Genomic DNA, 25,298 nt, shown 5'->3' with positions numbered 1-25,298 from the left:
TGCTTCCAACCCTGTCCCTGTCCCCACCTGCCTTCAGAGTACAGTCAGAAGAGGGAGGGCACTCAGCAGCTACCAACAGAGCCCTGGTTGGAGCGTCCCTTACACGTGTTCGGCTCCAGAGCTTCCAACTCTGCCCAGACAGTTATTTCTGGGAACTAAAAGGAATCCAAGGGGGCAAATCTTCAATTAATGGAAGCAAAGTTAACATTAACATCTCCGTAAAAACAAGAAATTACACCAGTTACTTGTGCTGCCAGAGAGTCCTTCACTGCTCCATTAATTTCCATTATGAAGAAAGCTGAAGTATAAACGTTGCCTTGGACAGAAATCAGGGCTACAGATCATCCACTGAATTACTACTGAAGGCCTGGACTTAAAAGACTTCCCAACTTTTGAAGCATCTAAGTTACATTACAAAGCTGATTTTTGCAAGAAGCAGAAGAAACCCATCTCCCACATGTGGTTTGATGTTACTGCTTTTAAAAAGGACAGAAGAACAAGGAAAATAAAACCAAACCACAATTCATTTTGTGGTCATTGCTATTAGTAAGGTCAGGACTCCCAGGACATACTTGACTTGTTTAGGATGAAAGCCTTTCATCTCTCTTAGCAATGCATCAAAATACATGGGTTTGACATTTGTAGTCCTGGACAGAAACAGGAAGCTGACTGAAGATGGAGGTATATAGGCATCAAAGTTTCACACCTGGATCCCAGAGATCAGAATGAATCCGAATAAAGAGTCCACGGATCCAAGTAGCCAAGGAGCGCTGCACAATGGTAAAAAGGGAAGCACGACAACACTGTCGATGGCACAACCCAACAGCACTTCATTTGCTCTCTGTTACCTTCCATTACCGCACATACGTCTTTTATGCTTAAGGACTTCTAAAGAAACAGCTCGACAGTAAATCATGATTTGGTGCTGCCACAGCCTTCAGAAGTCCCATGACACCAAGAGCTGTAGCTACACACTGTAAAAAGCTACTCACATCCCAAAGAATTCTCATTTTTAAAGTTTGAGCCCTTTGGTGAATCCCAATCTTTACAAGCTGCCAGAAACCATCAGATCGACACCACATACACAGCCACATCTGACATGTTTGTACATAATTATTACTAATGGCTATTTAGCACTTACATGAGTTCCTCCCCATCATGTAATATGTGACAAGCAAGAAAGCCACATTTGGGTAAAATTTAGTGTTAAAATAGGTTGCATTTGACAACTCCAGTCTTGCAACAACTGGTGCTTACAAGCTGTTAACAAATCGACCACCACAGCCAAAAGGCCCACTGAAGCTTTTACTAAAACTGGGATTTATTTTCACTAAGATTGAAAAAGAGCAAGTGATCAGACGGCGCTGCTGTGTTCAAAGTATAACCCTGCCCATTTGTTATCAAACAGCTTTTATAGCACCCATTACAGCCCATCTTCCAAAACAACCGCAGAACTTACACATGCAAATAACACGCCTGTCAGCACCAGAGCTGTTAAGCAAAAATCTCTTTTAGCATGCAAAAAACTTTAATTTTACACATCATAGTCTGCCATAAAAAGTAGATCAGGTTTTCCTCAGAAGCCCCATTGACTTTCAGGAGCAGAACTAACCAGTAGCAGCCCCGGAGAAGTTGCAGAAAGATGCAACAGAAGAGGAAGGAAAAAAAAAAAAAAAAAAAAAGAAGGAAAAAAGTGTCAAGATTTCAATTAAAGATCTTAAAACCTATAACCAGGCTGCAAAATGATATACAAATGCAGAAGAACAGGACATGGCCCTGGGATACAACAAGCCATACAGATGCTGCTCATTTCTGACAGATTTTAAACCCCTTGTTGTTCTGAAGGCCTCATTTCTTCATCATGCTCAAATTCAGACACAAAAATAACCCTTAAGCTGCTTCAAGATGAGGATCTCAAGTTACAAGTCATTTTTAAGGACTCCTTAAATCCACAGCAAATCCTTATTGTTCTACCCTGGCCACATTTGTCTCATTTCTGGAGAACAAATCTGCATATCCCACTTAGCCCAAAGGATGTCTATGTTCAAAAAAGCAAGACAACACTCTACTGAATTCCCCCCCTTATAACTCACAACAGAGCCAGTAAGAAATAAGGGACCCACAACCAGCACAACTTCTCCAATTCCTACTTCATTAACGCATTATGCTTTTTAAAAATCATTGGAGAGATCAGGGGGTTTTTTAATTTTCTGTACAGTATTTCCATGGACCACAGATAAAATCTAGAGAAAACATTAAACAAACAAAAAAATGTTTTTATTACACAGTCTCAGTCATCACCAAAACTTTTGGGGAATCACTTTCCCCCCGCAAACGACAAGGCAGAAGCGGTCCATCAGAAGCCTTCCTCCCTCCTGGGGTTCAGTTCCTTTCCCACAGCTCCTCCGGCCAGGCCTGGAGGCCAGCAGGATACCCTATCTCTGTTTACAGCGCTATGCTCAGCAGAAAGAAACGCGAGCTGAGCAGCAAAAATTAGATCAATTAAACTTAAAAAAAAAAAAAAAAAGGCAGATCCACTAAATTCAAGGACATCCTCCTAAATCTTTGCTTCAGCTGAAGCGGGACTGGTACCTCTTCACACCAACTGCTAACTGCCTGATAGCAAAGTTTTGGGCAAGGTACCTTTCCTCTGATCTGGTGCTAATTAAACTAAGTCACTCCTAGAGCACCCTTGCTAGAACGTGTACATCGTGCTGTTTTGCTTACAAGCAACCAGGGCCAACTGGCAAAGAAAACTACAGTCTATGCAACAGATAACATAGTTAAACCATGCTGAGAACTCAAAGGAAAGAGAAATTTAGAATCTAAAAATAAATAAATAACAAAAAAAAAGTTAATGCTTTCTGATAGAGAACTGCAACATGAACACGTAGGGACCTGACAGGAACATGGCCTGGAGCATCTTCCAAATGGAGCAGCAAGACACGAATACGTCAGGTGGAGCCACATCCAAGGACGTGGAATGCTGCAACACTCGCAGAGGTGTCACAGCGCTCACATACACAGGCAAATTACGTCCTCGCGTCCTTCTCTCCCTTACCTTTAACCCCTGCAAACTTCAGCTGACACCACACATGGAAGCTATGCAAAATCATTAACTTCGTCTGCAAATACACCTACCAATTTGGTTACTTTATTATTAAACTCCCACTGACTGCAGATTAAAGCATGACAATTTTGCTACTAGTAAAAGCAGCATGCTTCTCTCCAGAGAAAACAAGTATTGATTTAATCAGGGTACGTACAGCAATTTTTACCCGGCAATCTAGAGTAAGTGACTTTGCCATCAGAGAAGCAAAAATGATGATCCACATCCATTTGAGTGAGGATGCAAAGTCTTACCTTCTAAACACTAAAATCACGTGCTCTGCTTACCTCAGTTAAAGCAGACCACAGTATTCCCTCCAAACTACCCTTTATCGAGCCCAGGTTTTGGCTGTATTCAGGATTTAGTCCAGAAAGGCACAACATAATCAAGAATATCTAACTTGCCTCAGGTATTCCTCATTTAAATCAGAAAAGGTGTGAAAAATACCACCTTAATTTGAATTTTTCTGCATTTATTACACCTTCCACTGCTAATTGGCTTCAGCACTCCCAGTTCTGCATGCAGAGAGCAGGACTGCAAACTCTCAGTAAAACAGCAGGAGGAGGGAAGCGGAAAGGGATAAAGAGCACAAAGAACAGCAGCTTCTTGCCACACTCCTCAAACATAAATAGCTCTAGAAATACAAGATCAAAACCCATTAGCAGGACATAAGGGTCAATTTTAAGAATACCAAGAACCTAGACCTGAAAATTAGCTTCCAGAGGAAGCAGCAGGTGCACAGACAGGGCAAGGAAAATCAGGCCACCAGCATTCATGCACCGCACATGTGTTTGCAGAAACAGGGCTTGATCGCATCCCATGTGCCAGAGCAGGTCTGAGCTACAACAGGAATCCTGCTCCCGCCAGGAGCTGAAGGGCTTGTCAGGCTGAAGTCAGAGCTATAGGTATATCTGCTTACAGGTTACTTGTGCAACAACTGCTGTATGCCTGAAAGTGGCAGGGATGCCTTTAGTGGTCTGGACCTGGACCTTGAGATATTTCCTTTTAAGTCTCTTGTCCACAAGAGGTGATTCTGGAGCTTTTGTCTATCCTTCCCCTCCCAAGCAGCTCGCACATTTACTACTGACTGCTCATGAACTGCCCATCCTGCTAAAGAAAATGGCACTTGCCGGAAACTGATGCGTTGCAAAAAACATTAACAATACCACTACATCATGCGTTGAAGGTGAGGGGTTCAGGTGCAGAAGTAGCTAATACACCTGAAGCATTCTGAAGCACTTGAAACCTTACTACTGACAAATGTGGCCAATACTTTAGAGTCATGCTAAAAGAGCAGTTTCAGAAGGACCTGTACTCCCACAGCTACCTCAAAAGCAGCAACTTTGTTGGTAAGCAGCAGAGAGAAAATACAGTTCACATTTTTCAGCAAATTATGACAGAGGGGAAGGAGGACCCAACAGATGACTGAAATTTTCACTTGGCAGCATGTGACAGCCCAGAACACTGTTCAGCACAGCCCAGGAAGGGACCAAGCAAGCACCAAGACTGCAGCCAACACTGCCTAACGAAGACTTTCTAATGGATTTAAGTTTTCTTTCACCTACCATGCAACATTCCACAGTAGGAGAGGGGGCCATTCGCAGAGCCCCATGGGTGTCTTCTCCAGGCTGTAGCAGTCAGGTCGGGTGCTGCCTCACCGTCTGCCTGGTCATCGATGCACTGAACAACCAGGATTTGCTCAGACAACTCAGCACTCATCTGAACTCTGATGGTTTTTCACAGCATCATGCTGAAATACACTTACTTTAGCTTTTAACTATCTTGCTACCAGCTGCTCCCCAATGGTTAACCCCTGCTCCTTGCACACTACGTATCTACAACACCACCACCTTGTTGGCCTCAAGGACTACTTTCAGCCTCCAGAGCCTGGAACCACAACCAAACCACAACCAATTTCTCCCTCCTTATCCCAGTCCAACCCCCAACTTTGCTAGATCTGGGCAAAGTTGAAAGGAAAAAGATCAAAGACAAATTGACAAGCAATGATTATGAAGCACTGCCAGATGCACATTACAGAACCATTTACTTCTATTTTCAGTGAACAGCAAGACAACCCTTTCAACGGCCAGAATTTGCCAGCTCTAGTGCACTATGTCAGCTCTGATACAACAGACAGACACACCAGGATTTGTGTGACTCCAAGCCAACCAAGGTCAGCTCAAGAGCTTGTGCTGCCTCAAGTGAAGTTAGATAGCTCTGCCGCAAGTGGCCGGGGAGGGCGGGTCACACACAAGGCAGAGTTTAGTAATCCAGGCACTAGGAATATCCTCACTTCTTTAGCAGTAGAGCCTTTTCTTCAGCACACGTATGGAAAGCTAAAGGTAAGATACAATAGAGCAAATAAATCCACAGACTTTGCAAGCACCAGAAGGGAGAGAAGCAAGAACTAGTCCTGAAAGTCAGTTTAGAGGACACTTCTTCGTATTCATAAACAAGTGCCTGGGATTTAAAGTTCTGAAGAAAATTCAACTCTTCCTATACAAGCCAGCAGAATCTAAAATACCGCTCTCATTCAACAACATAAAGTGTTGTTTGTATGTTCATCCTTAACATATTAATACTGTTGAACAGGTAAGAATGCAGTCACTGCGATCACCATCATCTTCGAGCAGCAACAGCCATAGGTCTCGGGAAACATCACTGGCTTTTGCACGTGGGCCTCATCCACCTCTACAACAGCATGGGAACATGGTTATCTTGCTACACACTTCTGGCCTGACTTGCTAACTGGTTTTAGGATAAGCTGAAAAAAAAAAAAAAAAAAAAAAAAAAAAAAAAAAAGGAAGTTCCAATTATCTCCAGTCAATACAGATGCCAGAGCAATTTTCCATGCAGGTTTGTGTCAGTGAGCTGGCCAGTTTCCAGCACTGGTACTTATATTTTCAGCCCTTCTGTAATTTCAGCAGGATGCAGAACTCTTCACAGCCAGGCAAGCACTTCTGAACTAGGTAAAAACAGCCACAAAAAGCTGCACGTGATCCCTCTCTTAGCTCCTCTCAAGGTAAGAAGATAGTGCTCTGCTGCATTTAAGCGATTCACGTGTACTGCAAGCCTGGAATCCTCTTGCAACCAGTAAGTCAGAGGCAGCCAGCACTGCCAACCTGCAAGCACACGCAGGATGCTGCTTCCAAGAAAGCTGTACTATGGGTGAGAAAGTTTACAGAGAAACAGGTTGCTCCGTCACCTCTTTGCGACAAGGTCTTCCAGCGCTGCCTTTCACTGGTGCACATAAAAATTAGGCAGATGCAGGACATGCTGCTAGAGCAGACGCTCAATCTGCTGAGCACCGCACACCCTGCCCTCGACGGACCAGGGCAAGAGCCACCTCATCCTGCAGGGATGGGGAGACCATGAGAAACGGCTTGTCCTGAGAACCCCCTTCCGAGCGCCGCGATTACCGGACCTTCACACATAATCACTTCCGCAGCTGTTTGAGCCGCATTGAAGTTCTGCTCCAGATCTTCAGCCACACCCTATCACACACCTATTTAAACAGCAGAGAGGAAAACCAAGTGTTACTGCAGTCAGGTTTTGTGCCGACCAGGCATCAGGTCCTCCCAAAATTCCTGTTTTGATCATGCTGAGCCAAAATAAAGCAAATTCAACCGTAGCCAGACAGTGCTTGAAGCACAACTCAACAGACCACTTCACCCGAGTTAATCATAGGCCAGAACAGGACTGGCTGGACTCTGCCCTTTCCACACAAGGTAAAGCAGTTAGATTTCACAGGATCTGCAGGACCAAAGGCCTTTTCACAAGCCATTAATGTTCCCAAAACACACTGTGTTTCTGTGTTACCCTGCTATGCTGCTCCACCACCCTCTGCAAGCAGGTACACTAACAACATAGAAATGGCTTCATCCGAACACAGTTAGGCAGAACACCTCCTCTGAAAATCCAGGCTGAAAGTACCTCCCAGATATTTGCACAGGAGCAAAGGAGACCTGTAGCATGATGATCTCCCAGCTGTGTGTAGGAGCTCTGCAATAACAGCTACAAAAACATCTCCAGTGCATGGATGCGTCTTCCTTCTGCAAACATTTCCCAAGTTTTGTCTTAGGTCACATCTCATTTCTTTTTCCAAGGCCACGCTGGATAACCCAAAAGCAGCTAGGTTTGAGCATGAGGAATCACTCCTCTTTTCAGTTAAATTAGTCAAATTATTGGGCTTGAAAGAGCCAACTATCAAATCATTAATTCCCACTTAAAAGAAAAAAAAAACAACTATTGCTTCATTTTGGATTTTCTCCACCACCCTTCTACAAACAAACAATATCTAGATTACCATAGTTCTTGATAAACGTTCTGGATGCCACTAAAAACTTTATTCTTCAGGGGTGAAATTCTTTTCTGAGCTGGACAAATAACGCGTGTGGTTTTCCACTGAACTGTTTCCAGCTTTCTGTACTTTAGCTCTATCTCATCCACCTCAAAGCTCTGCATGCCAGACAGCCCACCGTGCTTTAGCACTGAAGCTGAGGGGACAGCCAAGTGCTTGTCAGATGTCCCCAACAACCGCCCTAGGAATATTTAGCCTCCAGGGACAGCCAGGAAGGCGTTTTAAGCTCCGGTTGTGCTAGCAGGCACTTAAAATTAAGTGCTTTGCTGAACCAGGCACAAAGCCACTCCTCATTTGCACAATCCAAATACTTACCCATTCTTATCCATCAATAATTATATCATGTTTGCCTTACCTCATAAGTCATAACTTCCTTAGCATTTACTTTCCTAAGTACAAGGGGCAGGCTCACTCCATTTTTTTTAATTACACCCAAGTCAGGATGCAGTGATTCAGTTAGATGAAAATCACATCAACTCCCTTGCACAGGGTGTTTGCAGCTCACTATTCCCACAGCTTTACTAAAAAAATAGTTCCCAGCACTGATTTTTCCCCACAGTCATAGCCACAACCAGCAGACACACAGACACTGCACATGACCCATCACCGGACATCATCACTTGGCAACACCAGAACCATTTTCTCTCTGCTGCTGTACTGAGAAAGCCGTCCTGCACCCCGACATCTCTCTAGCTGGCGTTCATTTAACCAAAAAAAAAAACCAAAACGGTTTTCCCTTGCTGTGTATACTTCCAACCCAAACTATTCTAAGATTCTATGATATGATTCTTGATTATAAAGCACCAAAATATTGGGACATCTTTTCCAGGAACAGAGATGGCTTCAGCAAACCTCAACTTTGGAGTCACCCTTCATCACAAAGAAAAAAGGCCAAGGAAAACACTTTGGGCAGAGTTGAGCAATACAATCATCCGTAATTATTTTAGACAATGGCCAAGTTCAGTGAACGTTAACATCAAGGTCTGCAAGCACATCAGGGAAAAGCACTCAGATGTGCCAGTGCTTCTCTCTTCTAGCTCTTAGTGCCAGCTTCCAACAAAGGTGAAAGACTCCGTTCTCCCCACCTATAACCAAGGATGGACAAGTCACTCATCTGTAGGATAGGGAAAAAACGCCAAGGTGCCCTGGTATTCCCTCCGCAGACCACAGGGGAGCTGCTAAGCTGCAGAAACATTCCGAAGAACTTCCTGTTACTGCTAGAAAGTGTTACTGTGCATCACAACGTGAGTGGTGCCGTCAGGAGCAGACTCGACCAGCAGCTCCTATAGAAAGCACCACGCTCAGCCCCAGGAACACAGCGATAACGGGGAGGAAAGCAAAGGGCAACAGCCCCTGACTGATCCTCTCTCACATGTGATGATCTTGTATCACCCTCCACATAGACAAATATTTACTGGTTAATTTTTATATGGGCTTTTTACTTTAATTACAGCTCCACTGTAAAACTATGATGGGTATTAGGATTAATGCTGACAAAAATAGCACTATAATCTGCACTAATATATTCTTTCTGCTATCTTTTATTCTTCTACTCCCTTGCCCAGCAGGAGGGTATTACTGCAGTATACTTGCTAGGAAATGTATGATTTCAAATCCCATTTTCCCTTTTGATGCAACTTCACCATCACTTCTGAGCTCTTCGTTTCCAAGGCAGCATATGTCACCCCAAAATAAGTTTTCTGTTCCAACATTACCCCTTTTTACTACCAAACACACACCCATAAACTGGAATCATTGTGAACCATCCTGCTTTAACACATAACAAGGAATGAGATGTCAGCATTAACACCTTTAAAGAAAAATAAAAACAAATCTTGAGGGAGTTGTTGTAAAGCTATTTGAGATTTAATTAAGAAGCCACAGCAATGAGGCAGACTTTGCATTAGGGCTGTAACGTCCAAGCTCACAGCTGTATCAGAGACAATACTGGCACAATCTGTGATGGACCGAGTTCAACCTGGAACGTCGTCTCTGCTCCTGCTTCCTCGAGATGGAGATTGTCAGAAACACAGTCAATTTGCAAATAAATCCTCGGTTCTATAAGTCACAGTCTTAAAAACAATGCTATTAGTGTAGGAAAAGCTGTGATTAACAAAAAAAGCAAAAAATTAAGCACCTGATCAAAGAACACATGGGTCAGTGGGACAACATACTACTCACAGCAGCAGTATGAAGCAAAGGCCCTGCCTACACAGCTCACGTCCCTGAACTCCGCTTTGCAGACACGAGCTCTGCAGGCTGTCTCCAGGAAGGAAATTTATGCTGGAAGGGCACCTTCAGGTGTCCAAGGAGGGAAAGTCCAGAAAAGACCCCTCAAACCAGGGCATCTCACAGTAAGATACAGCAGCAAGCCATCCTAACAGGGTGGGACTGAAGGTTCACACAGAAACCCCTCTCGTTACATTCTGGATATGGCACAACATATTTCCAACAGGAAGAAATATTTTTAGAGGTTGCCCAATACTGCCAGGTATCAAAGAGCCCTGACTGTTGCCAGGAATCCAGTCTTAAAAGTGAACATAAGATCTCTTACTCACAAGCTTGCTTTGGTCTGGTGAAAGATTAATCACTGATACAGTCAAACAACATTTCCTACATCCTCTGCTTTTTTGGAAGGCAGTAGGAGGTAGTCCGCTACTCTAAAGCCTGCAGGCAAAGGGGCACTTCAGTTTTCCCTGAGCGAAGACACCAGAGTGGCTGTAGACAGACAGGTAACTGCAGGATCACTAGCACGGCCTCTGGTATTTTCTTCCTTTTTCATGGTCATCTCCACACAAGCAGCAACCCAAAAGGTGAGCCCTTTGGGCCTTCAAACTTCTCTCTCTCTCCCCAGTGGTTTTATAGCTTTATAACTAACATACAAAAACTGCATTAAAAAAAGACAATTTTATTCTTGCCTCAGTGGAGTTGAAAGGAGGTGGGTCGAGGATGACAAGATTAGTGGACAGAGGGAGGCTTTCTCCAGCCTCCTTTCACCTGCTCCAAATTTCAAGGGGTAAGCAACACAGGACTGTCTCGCTGAGAAAGCGTGGCCCTGTGTCACTGCGTCACTGTCTGGCACAGGATTTCACCTGACTCAGCCTCTCGCTTACAGGCAGGACTGACAGTGCCCACAGTCACTCCTGACACGTCTGTCTAACCTGTTCTTTAACTATTCTGCTCACGCATTCTCTGCATGCTGGCGAGTGGTTTATTCCTGGGGTGTTGTTATCCCTACCCTCAGGAAGTCTCGCCAAGCTCTTCATTGACTTGATTTCACCCCCAGATTCTTACCCTGCATGCCACAGACATCAACAAGCTACTGCCAGTCTTTTCTCCACAGCCTCCTGCACAGCTGGAGCTCTGCCATCCAGAGTGTCTTTTCCAGATCACCTAACACAAAAAGACTAAAAAGACTTGAAGCAGTGGTGGTCGTACTAATGCTCTCCTTTGTGTTTGTATTTTGCTGGTTTATTACAACATGTTGGAGCATTCATCATGACACACAGGGTTTGGGATTTAATTAATGCCTATGATTCACTCTCCCACCCAATTCCATAATCCTCTGGCTACATTAGGGTATTTACATGTTATTTTATCGCCATATAAGCAAAGATTGTTGACCCACAAGTTGCATGCACAGAAAACACAGAGCCTATCCTAGGGGCACAGGTCTCAGGAGTATGAGGACATAACTGATGTTTGTTTCCCACGATCCGGCCTACAAAGTTAGGATTTCCTTTACCTAGGCTAAGCTGTGTCAACAGCTTGCAAGCTCAAGCGCAGAGTAGTGACAGGGTGTGCTCAGCCACAGCACAACAGGCTCACACCCAGAAACCCACAGCTGCAAGTGCCACCTTCAGAAAGTCATTCAAGTCACAACGAGAAGTGAGGGGTAACATGGGACACGCTGCACAGACCAAGCAGTAGTCTCTGCAGAACCAGGAAGGCCTGAATATGGATCTCTGATTTTACTACACCCAAGTTCTTCTAACTCCAACCAGCTCACGTTTGTGTGGGTACATGTGTGTTATAAACCAGAGTCCAGTTCTGAGCAAGAACGAAAACAAAACCCCTTATCCCCTGCCAACAGACTCTCCAGCTGAGAAAAGCAGATAATAATGCTAAACTAAACAGGTCCACTCTCAGCCAAGGTTTTCTACCTCAAAGGAAATAACAAGCTTTACTTCGTCGGTTTTTGTTTTAATTAAGTCACCTGATTTATGCTAAAGCATAACGGTGCCAAGTTTAAGGGACTACTTCAGTCTAAAAGGCCTGGCCCAGCATCTCCTAGAGTAGTATTCGGAGCAAGCTCTTAAGATTCAGGAATACAAACCACTGGCCTCTGCAGGGTAGAAAGGAGGGTCTGTACAGTGCTGCAGGGCTTCTTCAGCTCAAGGGCTCTAAAACGAGATACAAGTCCTTATAGCCTGTGCAGGCCTAATAGCTATGAAGCAAATAAGAGTGCAGAAAACAAAGTACCACGCTTCCTTTCGTGCACAGGAGCAGTCCCTGGGAAGCTCCATGCTCATTTTCAAGAGGAAAGACAAAGCTCTCAGTGTCTTATCTCACTATATTCACCTGCACAGGGAGTTAGACACCAATAAAATAAAACATGAAAAAAATCAGTACAGATTCTGGTTGGTTTACTAAGCTTTCAGCTGTGGGTTAGTCTGTTCCTTTGAGCCGCTTTCATTGCCCCTAAACAGCACTTTAAAAGGCTCCACACTGGAGTGGAGATAGAACTGCTCTGGGAAACTTATCAAATCAGATCTTGAAACATCAACCGCCAATTAAATAGTCTGAACATTTAAAAGTTATCTTGAGGGCAAAGAAAAAAAGCAAACCACGAACTCACAGCTAGAAGAGCTTCATTTGTGTAATAGCAATGGTCACGATCACTCAAATTTCATCTACGTTCTGACCATTTTAAGTGGCTGTAGGAGCAAATCAGAGCATCAGAGCTGCAGGGAAAGTAAGAACACCTAGATAAAGCATAAAGGACACCTAGTATTTCAAAACAAGAAACCTGAAACAGGCACAGATATCAGGAGAATCAGCTGAAACCTGCATCTCCCCATATGAAATACTAAGCAAATGGAAAATTAGCTAAGCAGGTGATCATACTCAAAAGAAGACTGTAACAGTGACACAACTGTAAGAAGTCAAGAGAGCTCCAAGTTAAACTGAACTTACAGGAAATGCAGCTTCTCATTTTATAAATATTTTTAGTGCTACTTTAACTACAGAAACTATAGAAGGAACAGGGACACAGGTCGCACATCAAGCTATCCAAGGATGGCATCCATCTGGCATAGGACAAACTCGTGAAGAATACCCAAACTTTGTTGGGCAACAGTCCCATAAAATCACCAACCCACCTCCAGAGCAAGCACGTACACAACTCGCTTCCTCCTAGCAAAGGCTGGGCCTTCACAGGTTTGGTCCTACTGCCAGAGGAAAGCAGTGTTGGGAAATCAGGGTAGACTCCATGTTCACCTGGTTCATATTTGTATCAACACCAGCTCTGAGCAGAGCAGGTCATAAACTCACAGTCAGTCATCTGTTTCACACAGCCTGTGGCAGAGAATGACACACACAGCCCTACAGCTCCAGAGACCTTAAGGTTTAGGTGTGAGACTCTGCACTCTTCCACCAATGATAATTGCAATAAATTATCCACCGCGCTCACATCTGAGCTGGAAAGAATTTGCTCTACACAAAGGAAGTTTGCACATATGAGCAATACAGTCTCCATGTTGTATTGGCTTGAAAGAAGAGGAGCCTCCATCGGTGGCCAGCAGCGATCTGTTAGGCAGCCACATGCTGAGCAAGTTCAGCAGGCACAGAAAGCCCAGCATCCCCGTTAGCTTTGCGCTGGACACAAAATGCAACTGCTGCACAACTGGGGGGGAGTGTGGGAACAGCTACAAAGATATCTCCAGAGCCATGCACATCCATTAGACAACACAACACACACCATCAAGGCAAAGATCTGCACCCAATAATGCAGAAAAGCCCAAGGTGTGCAGGCAAAGCCCTGCTCTTTAGAAACTCCTCTCACTACCAACTCAAGAAAGCGGTAGCTCTCTGGCCGTAGCACTGCTTAAGCTCTAGTCTTTCACTCCGACTAGACAAACTTTAATAGAACATCTAGCATATCTAACAGAGCACAGGATTTCTCCCCAGGTAAAACAAAGGCTCAAGCTTATGTAGAGCTTGTGGTTTGGATTCTCAGCAAGAGTAAAGCAGGGACATAGTTAGCCCTATACAGATTATACAGCTAAGAATCCTAATGTGATTATCCAATATTACCAACATAATTATAGGCCCCTTGCTTAGTGTCACTGCTGCAATATCTAGGCCATGACAAAACAGATTTAGATTTACAGGCTCCACCCTCTTCTGGGGGCTTTTTAAATCGGCAGGATGTCACACAATGTTAGTGTGGCACTCACAGCCACGAGTGCCTAAATTGTGCAAAATAATACAACCAGAAATGTCATCCAACACAGAACAGCGGCATGGTCTTTAGAGCTCTCCTAATTTTAGGAGAGCAAGACTGGCTGGCTAGCAATTGTTGCATCTTTGGGGGGGTTAACATTTATGTTATTGCCCATGACACAACTGTAAAAGGCCACAAAATATTCTATAGTCACATTTTCACTGCATTGATGACATGGAAAAAACTTAACTGCCTCTTCCTCACTTCTCTGGGGTTTATTTTGATTTCATTTAAAGCTGTTTAGCTTCATTTGTTTGCATTTTTCAGGACTCTGTCTCATTACAGATCTTTAAGAGCCACTCCTCTCCCCCAGACGATACCCCTTCAACTCCCAGCCAGTTCCATGGAGAAAGTCAAAAAAAGAAGTTGTAATTCATAATATAGCAGAGAAAGGAGGGGAAAAAAAAAACAAGGGAGGGGGAAGGAAATTAATCTCTGCCATGCAACAGCATATTAGAAGCCTAAAATAATCAGTGGGCAGATTCATCCTGTGCATTCCCTTTTCAAAAGCTCTAGTCCAAGGGCAGCAATAGATTGTCACACTACCCATCCACCAAGAACACAGTCAGAACACAGCCCGGACACCTTCATTTAGGGGTATTAAAGTCTCACAATATTTGTGACAGCAATTTCATAACAAATAGCAGCTCACTAAAGTCTATGGAACTGTACTGGCCTTCACAGCAGGAAGCACGTTTGGATGTTCACGTGGGTAGATTTGCTAGGCATGTGTCCCGCTTTACAGTCTTGTGCATCCGCTCAATTCCTCCCTGACAGGCAGACTTGGAAACCCAAAGCTGATGGAACCGTGTTTTATTACTATGCAGCAAGACACACTGCCTCCAAGTAGATTACTTGGCAAAGCAGACTCAGTCCCTCTCTGTTGTGACAATTTTAGTCCTTGAACTTCCACGGTAAGATTGGAAAAAAAAAAAAAATAATGGGTTATGAATAACTCACAGCTTAAAAAAAAGAATTTGTTTAGTTATCAGTCAGCCCTCTAAAAAGCACATTTTTGCTGCTATTATTCCAAGCAGCTGCTAATAGCATCTGAGACCTTGTTCATCTCCAAGTGAAATTAGTAATGGCATAAACATGCTGCAGAGCACGACTGGTTTTGAGTGAACATGACTGGAACTGCAAAGCCAGCAAGAAGCTGCAGCAACTGCATGCAGCTGAAAAGCTTCATTGGAAAGGCAAGGAAGCAGTGAATCACGTCAACGGGAGAGGAGAGAAAAAAACAAAACCAGTTGAGCAGAAAGCAGGTTGTAGCTGGAGGTGTAAAGAAAGGATAAAGCAAGACTAAGCTGGTCAGGGCTGGGTCTGGTTTTTAACTGGACTTGCTTGGAAGGGCCAGCCAGAGCGGGTTTACCTTAAGTGCTATGGTAACAGCAAACTCCATTTGGGAAGCAATTATGCAAGGATCCAAAGAGAGCTCATGGCAACAGACAAGTCAGACATTTAGGAATTTTGATTACTATGGTAGCACTCTGACATCCCTACTGAGCGAAGCAGGATGAAAACCACGAGATAAACCCTAACACATACACTCTAGGAAAAGCTCAAGCTTACAGCTAACATGATACCGTAAGAGCTTCACAACAGGGCATGGAGGTTTGTCTCAAACAAGTTTCTTCTGCTTAAACCCAGGAATCCAGATTTCAACCTTTTCAGACCTCCCTATATAACTACAGGTATACTCTTGAGCCACAGAAGTGCCATCTCAGTAACAGGAAAATACAACTTCAGGACTACATAACACTCCTCTAGAAGGGTATATGCTAATCAGACCCTGAAGCCAGCAATGAACTTCTCAACTCTTCGGTACGCGTCAAGCGTGGAGAGAGGTATCTACTGTCCCACCAGGCAGCTCTCGGGGAATTCAAACCACAGCCAGGAGCACACAGTATCTATCATTCAGTACAGGGAAAAATTTTTAATTTTTTAAAAATAATTTTTAAAATAACTTAAAAATTACCCCTACATGAAGCAGGGGTTTGAGTTTGTCCACATATACACAAGTGAGTAAGGAGAGAGATATGAACAGGCATATGCCTGTCTGTTCATTTGTCAGATGTCCAGAAACAGGAAAGGGTTGCAGGGTCCAGAACCTGCGGTCCTGTGACTGTTACTCACAAGCCCCGTAATTACTAGGGGTTTAATTCACCAGCTCAAATTAACTTACATAATTGCCTGAGAATCCCAACTTACATAAAATATATCAACATACACATTTCTAGCCTGGTCAGTAGCAGAAAAAGCTTCAAAGGTACAACACAAGTGCTTCTTATGTTGTTAAGTTTAAAACAAAAACAAAAGGTAGAAAACCATCTGTCCCACTCCAAAAATAGCATCATTTTAATTTTTAAAATAAACCAATACATGTTTAATCCTGTCACATGTTCTGTTGAACACTGTGTGAGCAAGGTTGAGTTTGTGTGTTTCCTGTGGTCTCTGAGTAACATCAGATCTTCAGAAGATACTGGGTGTTAATTATCATGTCATGATCAGCTGTAAGATTACAGCTGCTTGCACCTAGTGATGTGTCTTTCTGAGAATGTCCCCTAAGGCCGCAGCACACGAGCAGATTTTGGTACCAAGCACAACTGCTGAGCCCCAGCAGGCACAGACAAGGGCAGCCAAGCATCTCCCAGGAGTATGGACAGTCTTTGTTCTGCTCCTGCATTATGTGACACAGGGCTCTAGTCCATGATAAAAGTTCCTCGATACTATGGTGACATGAATATTAATGACACTGTGGTTAAAATACCAGACAAGGAGTTACATTTGCATTTAATACAAGGCTTCGTCACTGCTTTCCTACGTAGCCCTTATCAAATCGCTGCATCTTCATGGGCTTCAGTTTCTCATTTGTAAAATAATTTTATAAGCCTTTCTTCAACCATGCACTGTCTACGTTGCAGTGAGGGGAAGGAAAACAACCACGCACAGAGCCACAAGTTGTCTGACACCTTGTTGTATGCACACAGGGGTCTTTATGTTTGCTGAAGAAACAGCAAAACAGATCAAACTACAGCTGGTAATCAGGTACAGAACAGAAGGGTAAACTCATTCACATATCTAAGTTACACCTTCTAACTCAAAAGCAACAGGTCAAGGCCAAAAAAACAACTCTGACTTTCAGCAGAATTTTTCTTGACAAATATGCACTCAAGGCACCCCAGGACGGAGTCTGACGCAAGTCTGTACTGCCCATTCCCTTTCTCTCTGCCATACTGTCCCTCCTTCATCCTTTGCCACCCCACAATGCAGACATCAGTGCTCCACAATGCATTTTATTTCCTTACAAACATAAACATTAAAAAAAAAAAGAACATAAGAACCAGCAGGATCTCACCAGCTGACAATTACGCTCAGTGACTTGTGAAAGGTCTGTAATGAACATGCGACCGAAGAGCTGAAGTCATAGCACGCTCAACTTTGTGAGTGGCACTTGCTGAGATTCCCAGGGAACATCCAGCTCACCTCCGCTAGCGTCCACATCACCTGCTCCCCAACACGAGCATCCTGCTGACCCTACCTGCACTGCAAGGGGGAAATAAGGCACAAAGACGTCAGAGGAGTCTAGCGGGTACCTCTCAAGGGTCTAAGTTGCCTGATAGGACATTTGCAGAACTCCAGCCAAAGCAACAGGAATCACATGAAGAGAGAACCTTTCCATCCCAGCCACTGAGCCACCCTGGCTTGTCTGCTGCCCTCACCACAACTCTCCCCGAGGAGACATGGCACTGCCTCTTCCCTCCACCTGATGTCTCTTGCCTACTTGTGCTGAACCCCAGAGGGCTGGTTATTCCTTGTATTCCTCTACTCTCTACACACCACACAGGTGCCTGCCTAGAGAGGTGCTACAGTATCTGGATAAAAGAGGCCGGTGTACCAGCATGTGACTGTATGCACATACACACACATGCTTTTACAGACCCTTTGTTAACTTAAAATGATACTTTCTTTGAGAATTTCACCCTATCTTTCATGCCACCAATCATGTGCATATCCCCTGGCATCAGACACTTCTTGCCAAAGGTCACAAAGAGTTATCAGACCAGAGCCCAAGGGTTGAGAGCAGCCACGAATATCTTCATGTGAGCACACCACAGTCATAAAGCAAGGATTTCCTATCGATCCAGCTCACTCCTCCGAAGCAGCAGCTAAATGCTGGAGAGAAGGTCTTTATTTCTGAAATACTTCAAGTCAGAAGCAATTAATCCTTCAGAGGCCCATGACATGTAACTGAAGCATCACTGACTGCGCAGACAGGTCGCACAGAGAAGGCACATAAAGCACCGGGCCTGCACTGCTGTGCTCCTCTCGCATTAGCACTGATTATTTGTATTCATTTTAAGTATTTTAAAACACTTTCAAGTCTGAGTTTTATATTTGTCACTCCTGCAATATCTGAATAGCTTCCACCTACAACCCAGAAGAGCAGTAAAGTCACAAAAAACAGGTGTCCCACACCAAACCAAGGGCTCCTCCTGCTTGCGACGGTGCTTTGAACAGAAAGTGACGTTCAGGGAAAGCCCACACCAAGCAGGCCACATCGTGCTCCTCAAGGAGCATTCCGCATTTAAGAGACAAGTTCTGAGCTTATTTTACTGCTGCCGTCAGAGCTGTGCAGCAAAAGCACATGTCAACCTTGCAAGCATCATTTAGCTTACAGAAATAAAGGAATAACAGCTGTGCACTTAGACAGCTTCAGAAGACCATGCATTTTGCTATCACACTCTTGAGAACAGCATGCCAGATTGCTTTTTAAGTTCACACAGGCATATTTTTGGGGTCACCTCCCTATTGCAGCCCTACAAACACCAGCCAGGAAGTAAAACCAGCACGATCCTAACAGCAAATGAAGATCAGATCTACCTGTCCTCCTGACAGCACCAGTTAGCTTCCAGCTCAACTGTGGGGTGGATGTACACGCAAGCAAAGTCTCTGCTCAGGGAATTCAGCTGCTGATGGCTTTTTTTATTTTTAATCTATGAGATCACCCGTCACTGGTACGTAATTTGTTTCTGCAAAATCATGAAGCAAACCAGATGCTATGAGCATCTTGTTCCAAAAAAGTCTTTAATCCAATCCTGTGACACATGGCCCGGGGTCCTGATGTCAGCATGGGTTCTGCCACAGAGCGAGCGTAAATTTATGCCCAGATCACATGTGTGCCAAGAGCACACCCATTTAAAACACATAGAGGCAGCATTTGAGAGAAAACACAGACTGCAATTAAAGCAATTAATCTGGAAGGCCAGAGATCAGTTCCTGACTTGGCCACACATACTCTGCATCGCTTCACCTTCATATCTCAGTATATTATTTCCCAGCAGCCCTAAAAGAAACGGAAGGACATTTTCATGGACTGTGCCAGGGCTCAGATACTCTGGCAACAGGGTAGTGAGAGCTTCTCACATTAGAGGAGCTGCAGCAGCTGCTCTCTGCTTTCATTCTACTGCATCATACTGTAGGCAGCTAACAATAACCTTCATTTCATTGAGTGGCAATTTCTGGACCTCCTACAAAAGGAGAAAAGGAGTTTCCATAATGATAAAAAGCCACAAATGAGAGAGAATTACCTTGCAACTGTTTCACTTAAGCCTTTCCAAATCTTTTCCTTGTGCTTGTAAATCACTGTCAGTATTGTTTGTACATTGAAAAAAGTACAGCAGCCAGTATCTGATTTAGGAAAGTATGTTTCCATACCATACCGCCACAAAGACATCCTGCAACTCCTCCCTCATCTGAGAAAGCAGGTATCATTTCCTGGGAAACTTATTTATTCAGTTACCTCTTGCTACCAAAAGAGAACTCCTCCATAAACTGAGGTTGCTTATGACATGTTTCTCCTTAGAGACTTCCTGTCTCCTTCCACACGTGAAACACAAGTAACACTTACTTAGTACAAATGAAGGCAAATCGCTTGTGACTTTCTAGGGGAAAGTCTGGCAAGCTGCAGTTCCAAAGGGCACAGCCTCAGCCTGACCAAATCACTATTTCCACTGAAAAAAGAGTCACCTTCAAAGGAAGAAGCTTCCAGTCTCAAGGCAAGCGTGCAGCACCTAGTCAGTTCTGACCCCTTATTAGCCATGATTAATGCAGGTGGGTGAGCTTGGAAGGCAGCAAGTGCTAAACCCAAAGTGGATTCCAGCCTGTCTTCAGCACATTTATAACTTACCACCTGCTCTCTTCAACTGCTGAAAAGCTCCTGTCCAAAGGGGAGAAGGCCCATGACACAACAGAACCATAATGGCAGTACATGTTCTCCTTGGATCCAAAGTGTCATTGCTGGTGTCACAACCAGAGGTTAGTAACCTGTTCATATTTAATTACTAGAACACTTTGGCAAGACCCGAGTTGGATAGTTAAACCCTGTGTTTTTCCCAGCCAGAATCCCAAAACTAAGTTTTCTCACACTAAGTAACTGACAACTTCATAAGGCTGTTGCAGGACTGTTTGCATTAGAAACTATTTTGTTTTAAAATGGAAGCTCTTTCCTGGGAAGACAACTGCAGAAAAATCGTCCTCCCGTGAGCGCACGGGGCTAACATCACCATTACATACGCTTCTAGCTAATGTAGCTGTTACGTAAGAAACCAGCCACCCCTGCGTAGGATCCCAGACCTGTTCTCTGACACATCGCATAAAGCTTACAAGTGAGGCTGATGATGCAAGTCTCTGGGCTATACAACTTCTTACACAGTTAAATCCACTAACACCTTCTTCTCCTTCCTGATTACAACTAGGGACGCGGCGCATACTCTGCCCCAGCAAAATCTGTGCTGCTAAAAGCAACAAAGCACTTGGGATACCTTGACATTTACCAAATAACTCACTCGGGATTCTTTATCAGTTTGCCTGGCTTGTACACTCAAAAAAAAAAAACCCACCAGACTACGAAACAGAGCAGTCGGTATCCTGCCTAGCAGTGCAGAGTGTAGTGTACATGCCCTCCCTCACAAGGTACACAGGAAAAGCAATGGGGAAAAAAAAATTAAAAAATAAAAATCACATGTCCCATTCCAAGAGGAGAAATAGTTTAATTCCTAATCCAAATGTCACCAGTCAGCTGATCAGCAGCTGGCACTGGCAGAAGCTAGAAGGCAATAACTAACAAAATACACTTCAAAGGGATGTCTTGAACCCAACCGCACTACAACTGGGTTGAGGATCAAATTTACCTCAGATAGGGTTTGTTTTAAAGCAAAGTAATTTCAGGAGAAGCTCACATGTACTTTTAGTGACTGCGGGTTACGTTGCTGCACGCTCCAAGGAAAGGAAGCGCTGGGGGCAAGCCAGGCAGGGGTCGGCAGAAGTCCTCTGCAATTAGCCCAACCACACGTTAGGCAGCTCAGGGGACCACCTGCCCCCACCGGGCACAGGCTGCACATTCACAGCCTTAGGAAGCTCTTCCTACACGTGCTGGCCTGCAGATCCACTAAAGAAAATCACAACTAAACCTTCCCACAAGGCCCATCTTTCCAAAACAGAGTAAAAAAATATAGCTGGCAAGTTTAGGCTGACTTTGCATTGGTTTATAATGTCTACCATTAAATGCTTTGAAATACACATTAGCTAGCAGCACACAGAGGCATGTATCTGAAAAAAATTCAGTGAAATATCTCACAGTTAAACCTGAACACCCTAACCTACACATTTTAAGGGGGAAAGACTGCAAGTAGCACCTTCAGAAAAATACTGCTACTTGAAAAAGTAATTCTTCACAGACATGTATCTTCTGCTATAAGTAGACCAAGACAAACAAAATCCCAGCTCAAACAGCCCCTCCATCAACGCTTCCATACCTTGGGTCAATTCAGCACTCTTACCGTACTGCAAGTACAGAGTAACACAAACCAGCCCCTGAAACCTGGACACTGGAGCAATCCCCACCTTGTTTGTTTTAGCACAGAGAAGTACATGCCACACATGCACATTTCACAAACTCCTTAACAGATTTCTCATTTCTGGCAACATCCTTATCAATCTGCAGCTCTGGCCCTCAGCAGAGACACCGTCCTCCTTACAGCTTTTGGGGTGGTTTGTTGGTTTTGGGGTGTTTTAGTTTTTTCCCCCTCTCTACACACAGGCAGAAAACAAAAAGCAGCAACCAATCTGATCACACTGTTTAGGTTTCTTTTCATAAACAAAACAGTAAGATAGTAGCCTGACTCACCCACACACTCAAATGCCTGCCGGGCATTCACCTCAGCTCTGTGAAACACCAGTCACCTCAAAGTCAGCAACAACCCCCTCAGCCCAGACCGGATGATGCCATCGGCTTTAACCCGGCCTTGCAAAACGCCAAGGCCAGCAGTGCTGACCTCCCACAGCAGTTAATCCTCATGCAAACTTTGAGGGGAATTTTTCAAGAGATTTTTCATCCTATTATATGGATTAGAGCAATACGACTACGAAGACTCAACTAAGAATCACCTATTGCAATATACTCTTTGTAAAAAAAAAAAATAAAATACTGATTCACCGGTATTAGAACATCACAAACCACTGAAATTCCTTCTATGTTACTCCCATCTACTTCCTTCCAAAAGGAAGGAATGTTCCTCCCCGCCCAGGAAAGCGAGTATCCAGACACAACTATTTTTAAGGGGGTGGGGGGTGTACCCAACCACAGTGGATATTTTGGGGGATCTACGCAAGAGCCTGTGAGCACGTGGAGACATCTGCCATCTGGCACTTCACAGAGCCTGCATTAAGGACTCCCACCCCGGGCCAGGGAGCAGTCATCTTCAGCAGGGTTGCTCAGCAGAATCGAGGGTGACCAGTCACAGCTTTGACAGATAAGAGGTAAATCCCAACACTTTAATGCCAAAAGTTCTGGTCCAACCAGTTCCTCAGGCTCACAACTCAAATCTCCCCCACACCATCCATCATAATCTCAGAAACTCTTTCTTTTAAGCCACTTTTATTTTCTAGGCTTCACACGCTGCACCAAAACACAGGCCTCTCCTCTTCCTTCTAAAGCGACGGGGATGAGAGATGTTTCTTTCCCAGACAGGATACTCCTCCTACAAAGTGCTTCCCAGGGGACTTTTCCTTTTAGCAGAAATAGCCAAGACTTCACAAGTCGCCTTTTCAACACTGCTGAACCACTAAAATTCACTGCAGATACAAAGAGGTTTTCCAGCTGAAGATTCAGATGTCAGTAGTGCAGGGACCAGGTTGCCAGAGAGCTGCCCAGGTCTTCAGCTGAGTCAGTGAAAAAATGCTGTTCACCAGCACTTGGGGAGCTCACGCAGCTACACCAAAAGGCCACAGGCATGCCAAGCTGCAACACTTCTGACCCACGCAGACTCCCCAGATGACCTACCTTTCCTATAACGCAAATCACATTTTCACCCCTCTGTTCCCACCAAAAGGCAACAACCTGCAAACCTACAAGCCACCCTGCTCCTGTCCCTGAAGGCTTCACTCCCCACACAGCAGGATTTTGGGACTGCCCACACCAGGAGTCTAACTAAGTGTGAGGAAAACACCCGCGTAGCACACTTCACCCAAAGAACTTCCTTCGCCTTACAGCGTGGGCAGGAAGAGAACATAGCACCTATTTTACAGGCCTGCTGCACCTCGCCTGGCCTGGGCGTGCAGATCTCAGCGTTGCAGCCAACACTAGGCCATGCTCCATCCCAGAGGCTAATCAAGAAACCAGGAGTCACAGGGAAAAGCCCTCCCAAGCAGCAGTTCCTCCAGGACAGCGAGGGATGGAAGAGAGACACTTCTCCGACACAATCTGTGCCACCACCTTGCACCCTTGGTGGCTGTAGCCTCGGCCTGCTGAGGGGGAGAGAGCCCAGTGACACGCAGGCATCGCTTCCTGGTGCTGTCAGCACCGGGGCAGAACCTGCCAACAGATTATTCATCAGCAAAAAAAGCCTCTGTTTTCCTAGTTACCAGGATGAGGCCAGTCTGTGTTAAAAAAAAAAATTAAAAAAAAAAAAAAAAAAAAAAAAGAAAAGAAAAAGACTGACAGCTTCTCAGGTTTAGCTCCTACAGTTCCTAAGGTCTGAGGGCCAAAACGGGCCTTGGAAATATCAGCCAAGGCAAACCTATACTGCAAATTTCAAGTCAGGAAAAAAACCCACATTATAGTTACTAACTGAAGGGCTGGTTTTGGGGCTCCTCTCAGCTCAGCATGCAGCAGAACATATCGGAAACCATATCTGAAAGATGGTCACAGATCTATTTTCTTGTACACTGTGGTGACTTTTTACAAACCTGAACACACAGCGTACACAGAGTCCCTTTTCCATTTTAGGGTTCTTCCTGTAAAAGCCAACACAGGTCCTCCCACTCAGCTCTCACACAGCAGCTACCCTCTCCTTCGCAATTACAAGATCAAAACAAAACACTGTTTTGACTGAAATTGCAAAGGAGGAGATGGACCAGAAGCAGGTCTAAGGAGGCCAACATCTCTCTGAAGGTCGAGGCTAAGGTTACCAGAGCCATTCATAAGGTTCCTTATAGCCCAAACAAATGAAATGTAAAATGATAGTTAAAGAAGTACTTCTGGTTACAATTAAAAAAATACCATCAGCAGCTTGCTGCACTGCAAGGACTGTATACATAAAGAGTTTTATAATCCCTACTGTTCCTTTTTAGTTCTTTGTTTTGAAAAAAAATGCAATTGGGATTACTGCTTCCCCTGCAGAAACCCCACACAAACAGAAATCCCTCATCCCAGATCACAGCTACCTCTACTCAGCCCATCAATGTGCATATTATATCCATAAGGAATTCTGTATTATTCCTCTTTGCTTAAGGTAGGAGAGGAGGCAACCAGCTGAAGAAAGTTAAAGAGTGAAGGCCACTGCTTGTTATTTACAGCAACTTGTTCTGCACCAAAACGTTTGACAATTTTGCGTTTGGGTTTTTTGTAAACAAGCTCCCAGTTTAGGTAAAGTGGGAAACAATTAACTTCTGAAATACCCTCAGTTTCTGAAGCATATAAAAAAAAAATCAAAACCAAACCAAATCCAACAAACCTACACTGGGATTACCCATGGGAAGACCAGAAATGTCAGCTTGCAGATGCCACTGGGTTGCAAGTCTGTCAAGGACAATGAAATATTAGGGGAGAGGGATAGAGGGGGAGGTGGAGTGCACGGGAAAGGCCAAAGCCTCCCTTCCCAGCTTTGTGAGGGAAAAGGGGGAGGGAAAGAAGCAAAGGCAGGGCGCTCTGCAAAAGGCACAGGGGGGTCTTACCTTCCGCCAGCACCTCGTCCACCGTCACCTGGTGCCGGCCGATGCTGAACACCCTCCCGATGTACCCGCTGCCCGGGCCACCGCTGCCG

General features: G+C 44.4%; 1 protein-coding gene across 1 annotated transcript in view; it reads right to left on the bottom strand.

The window, feature by feature from the left end:
* Positions 1-25,298, bottom strand: part of AAK1 (AP2 associated kinase 1) — a 74,323-nt gene that overhangs the window by 45,413 nt on the left and 3,612 nt on the right. The window contains exon 2 of the mRNA XM_026862997.1: positions 25,210-25,292. Within this exon, the coding sequence (XP_026718798.1) occupies positions 25,210-25,292 (83 nt within the window). The remainder of the gene's footprint in view (positions 1-25,209; positions 25,293-25,298) is intronic.

Source organism: Athene cunicularia (genome assembly GCF_003259725.1).
Source record: "Athene cunicularia isolate RWA chromosome 22 unlocalized genomic scaffold, athCun1 chr22_part1, whole genome shotgun sequence".
NCBI lineage: Eukaryota > Metazoa > Chordata > Aves > Strigiformes > Strigidae > Athene > Athene cunicularia.
This window is presented reverse-complemented; position numbering and strand designations above follow the sequence as displayed.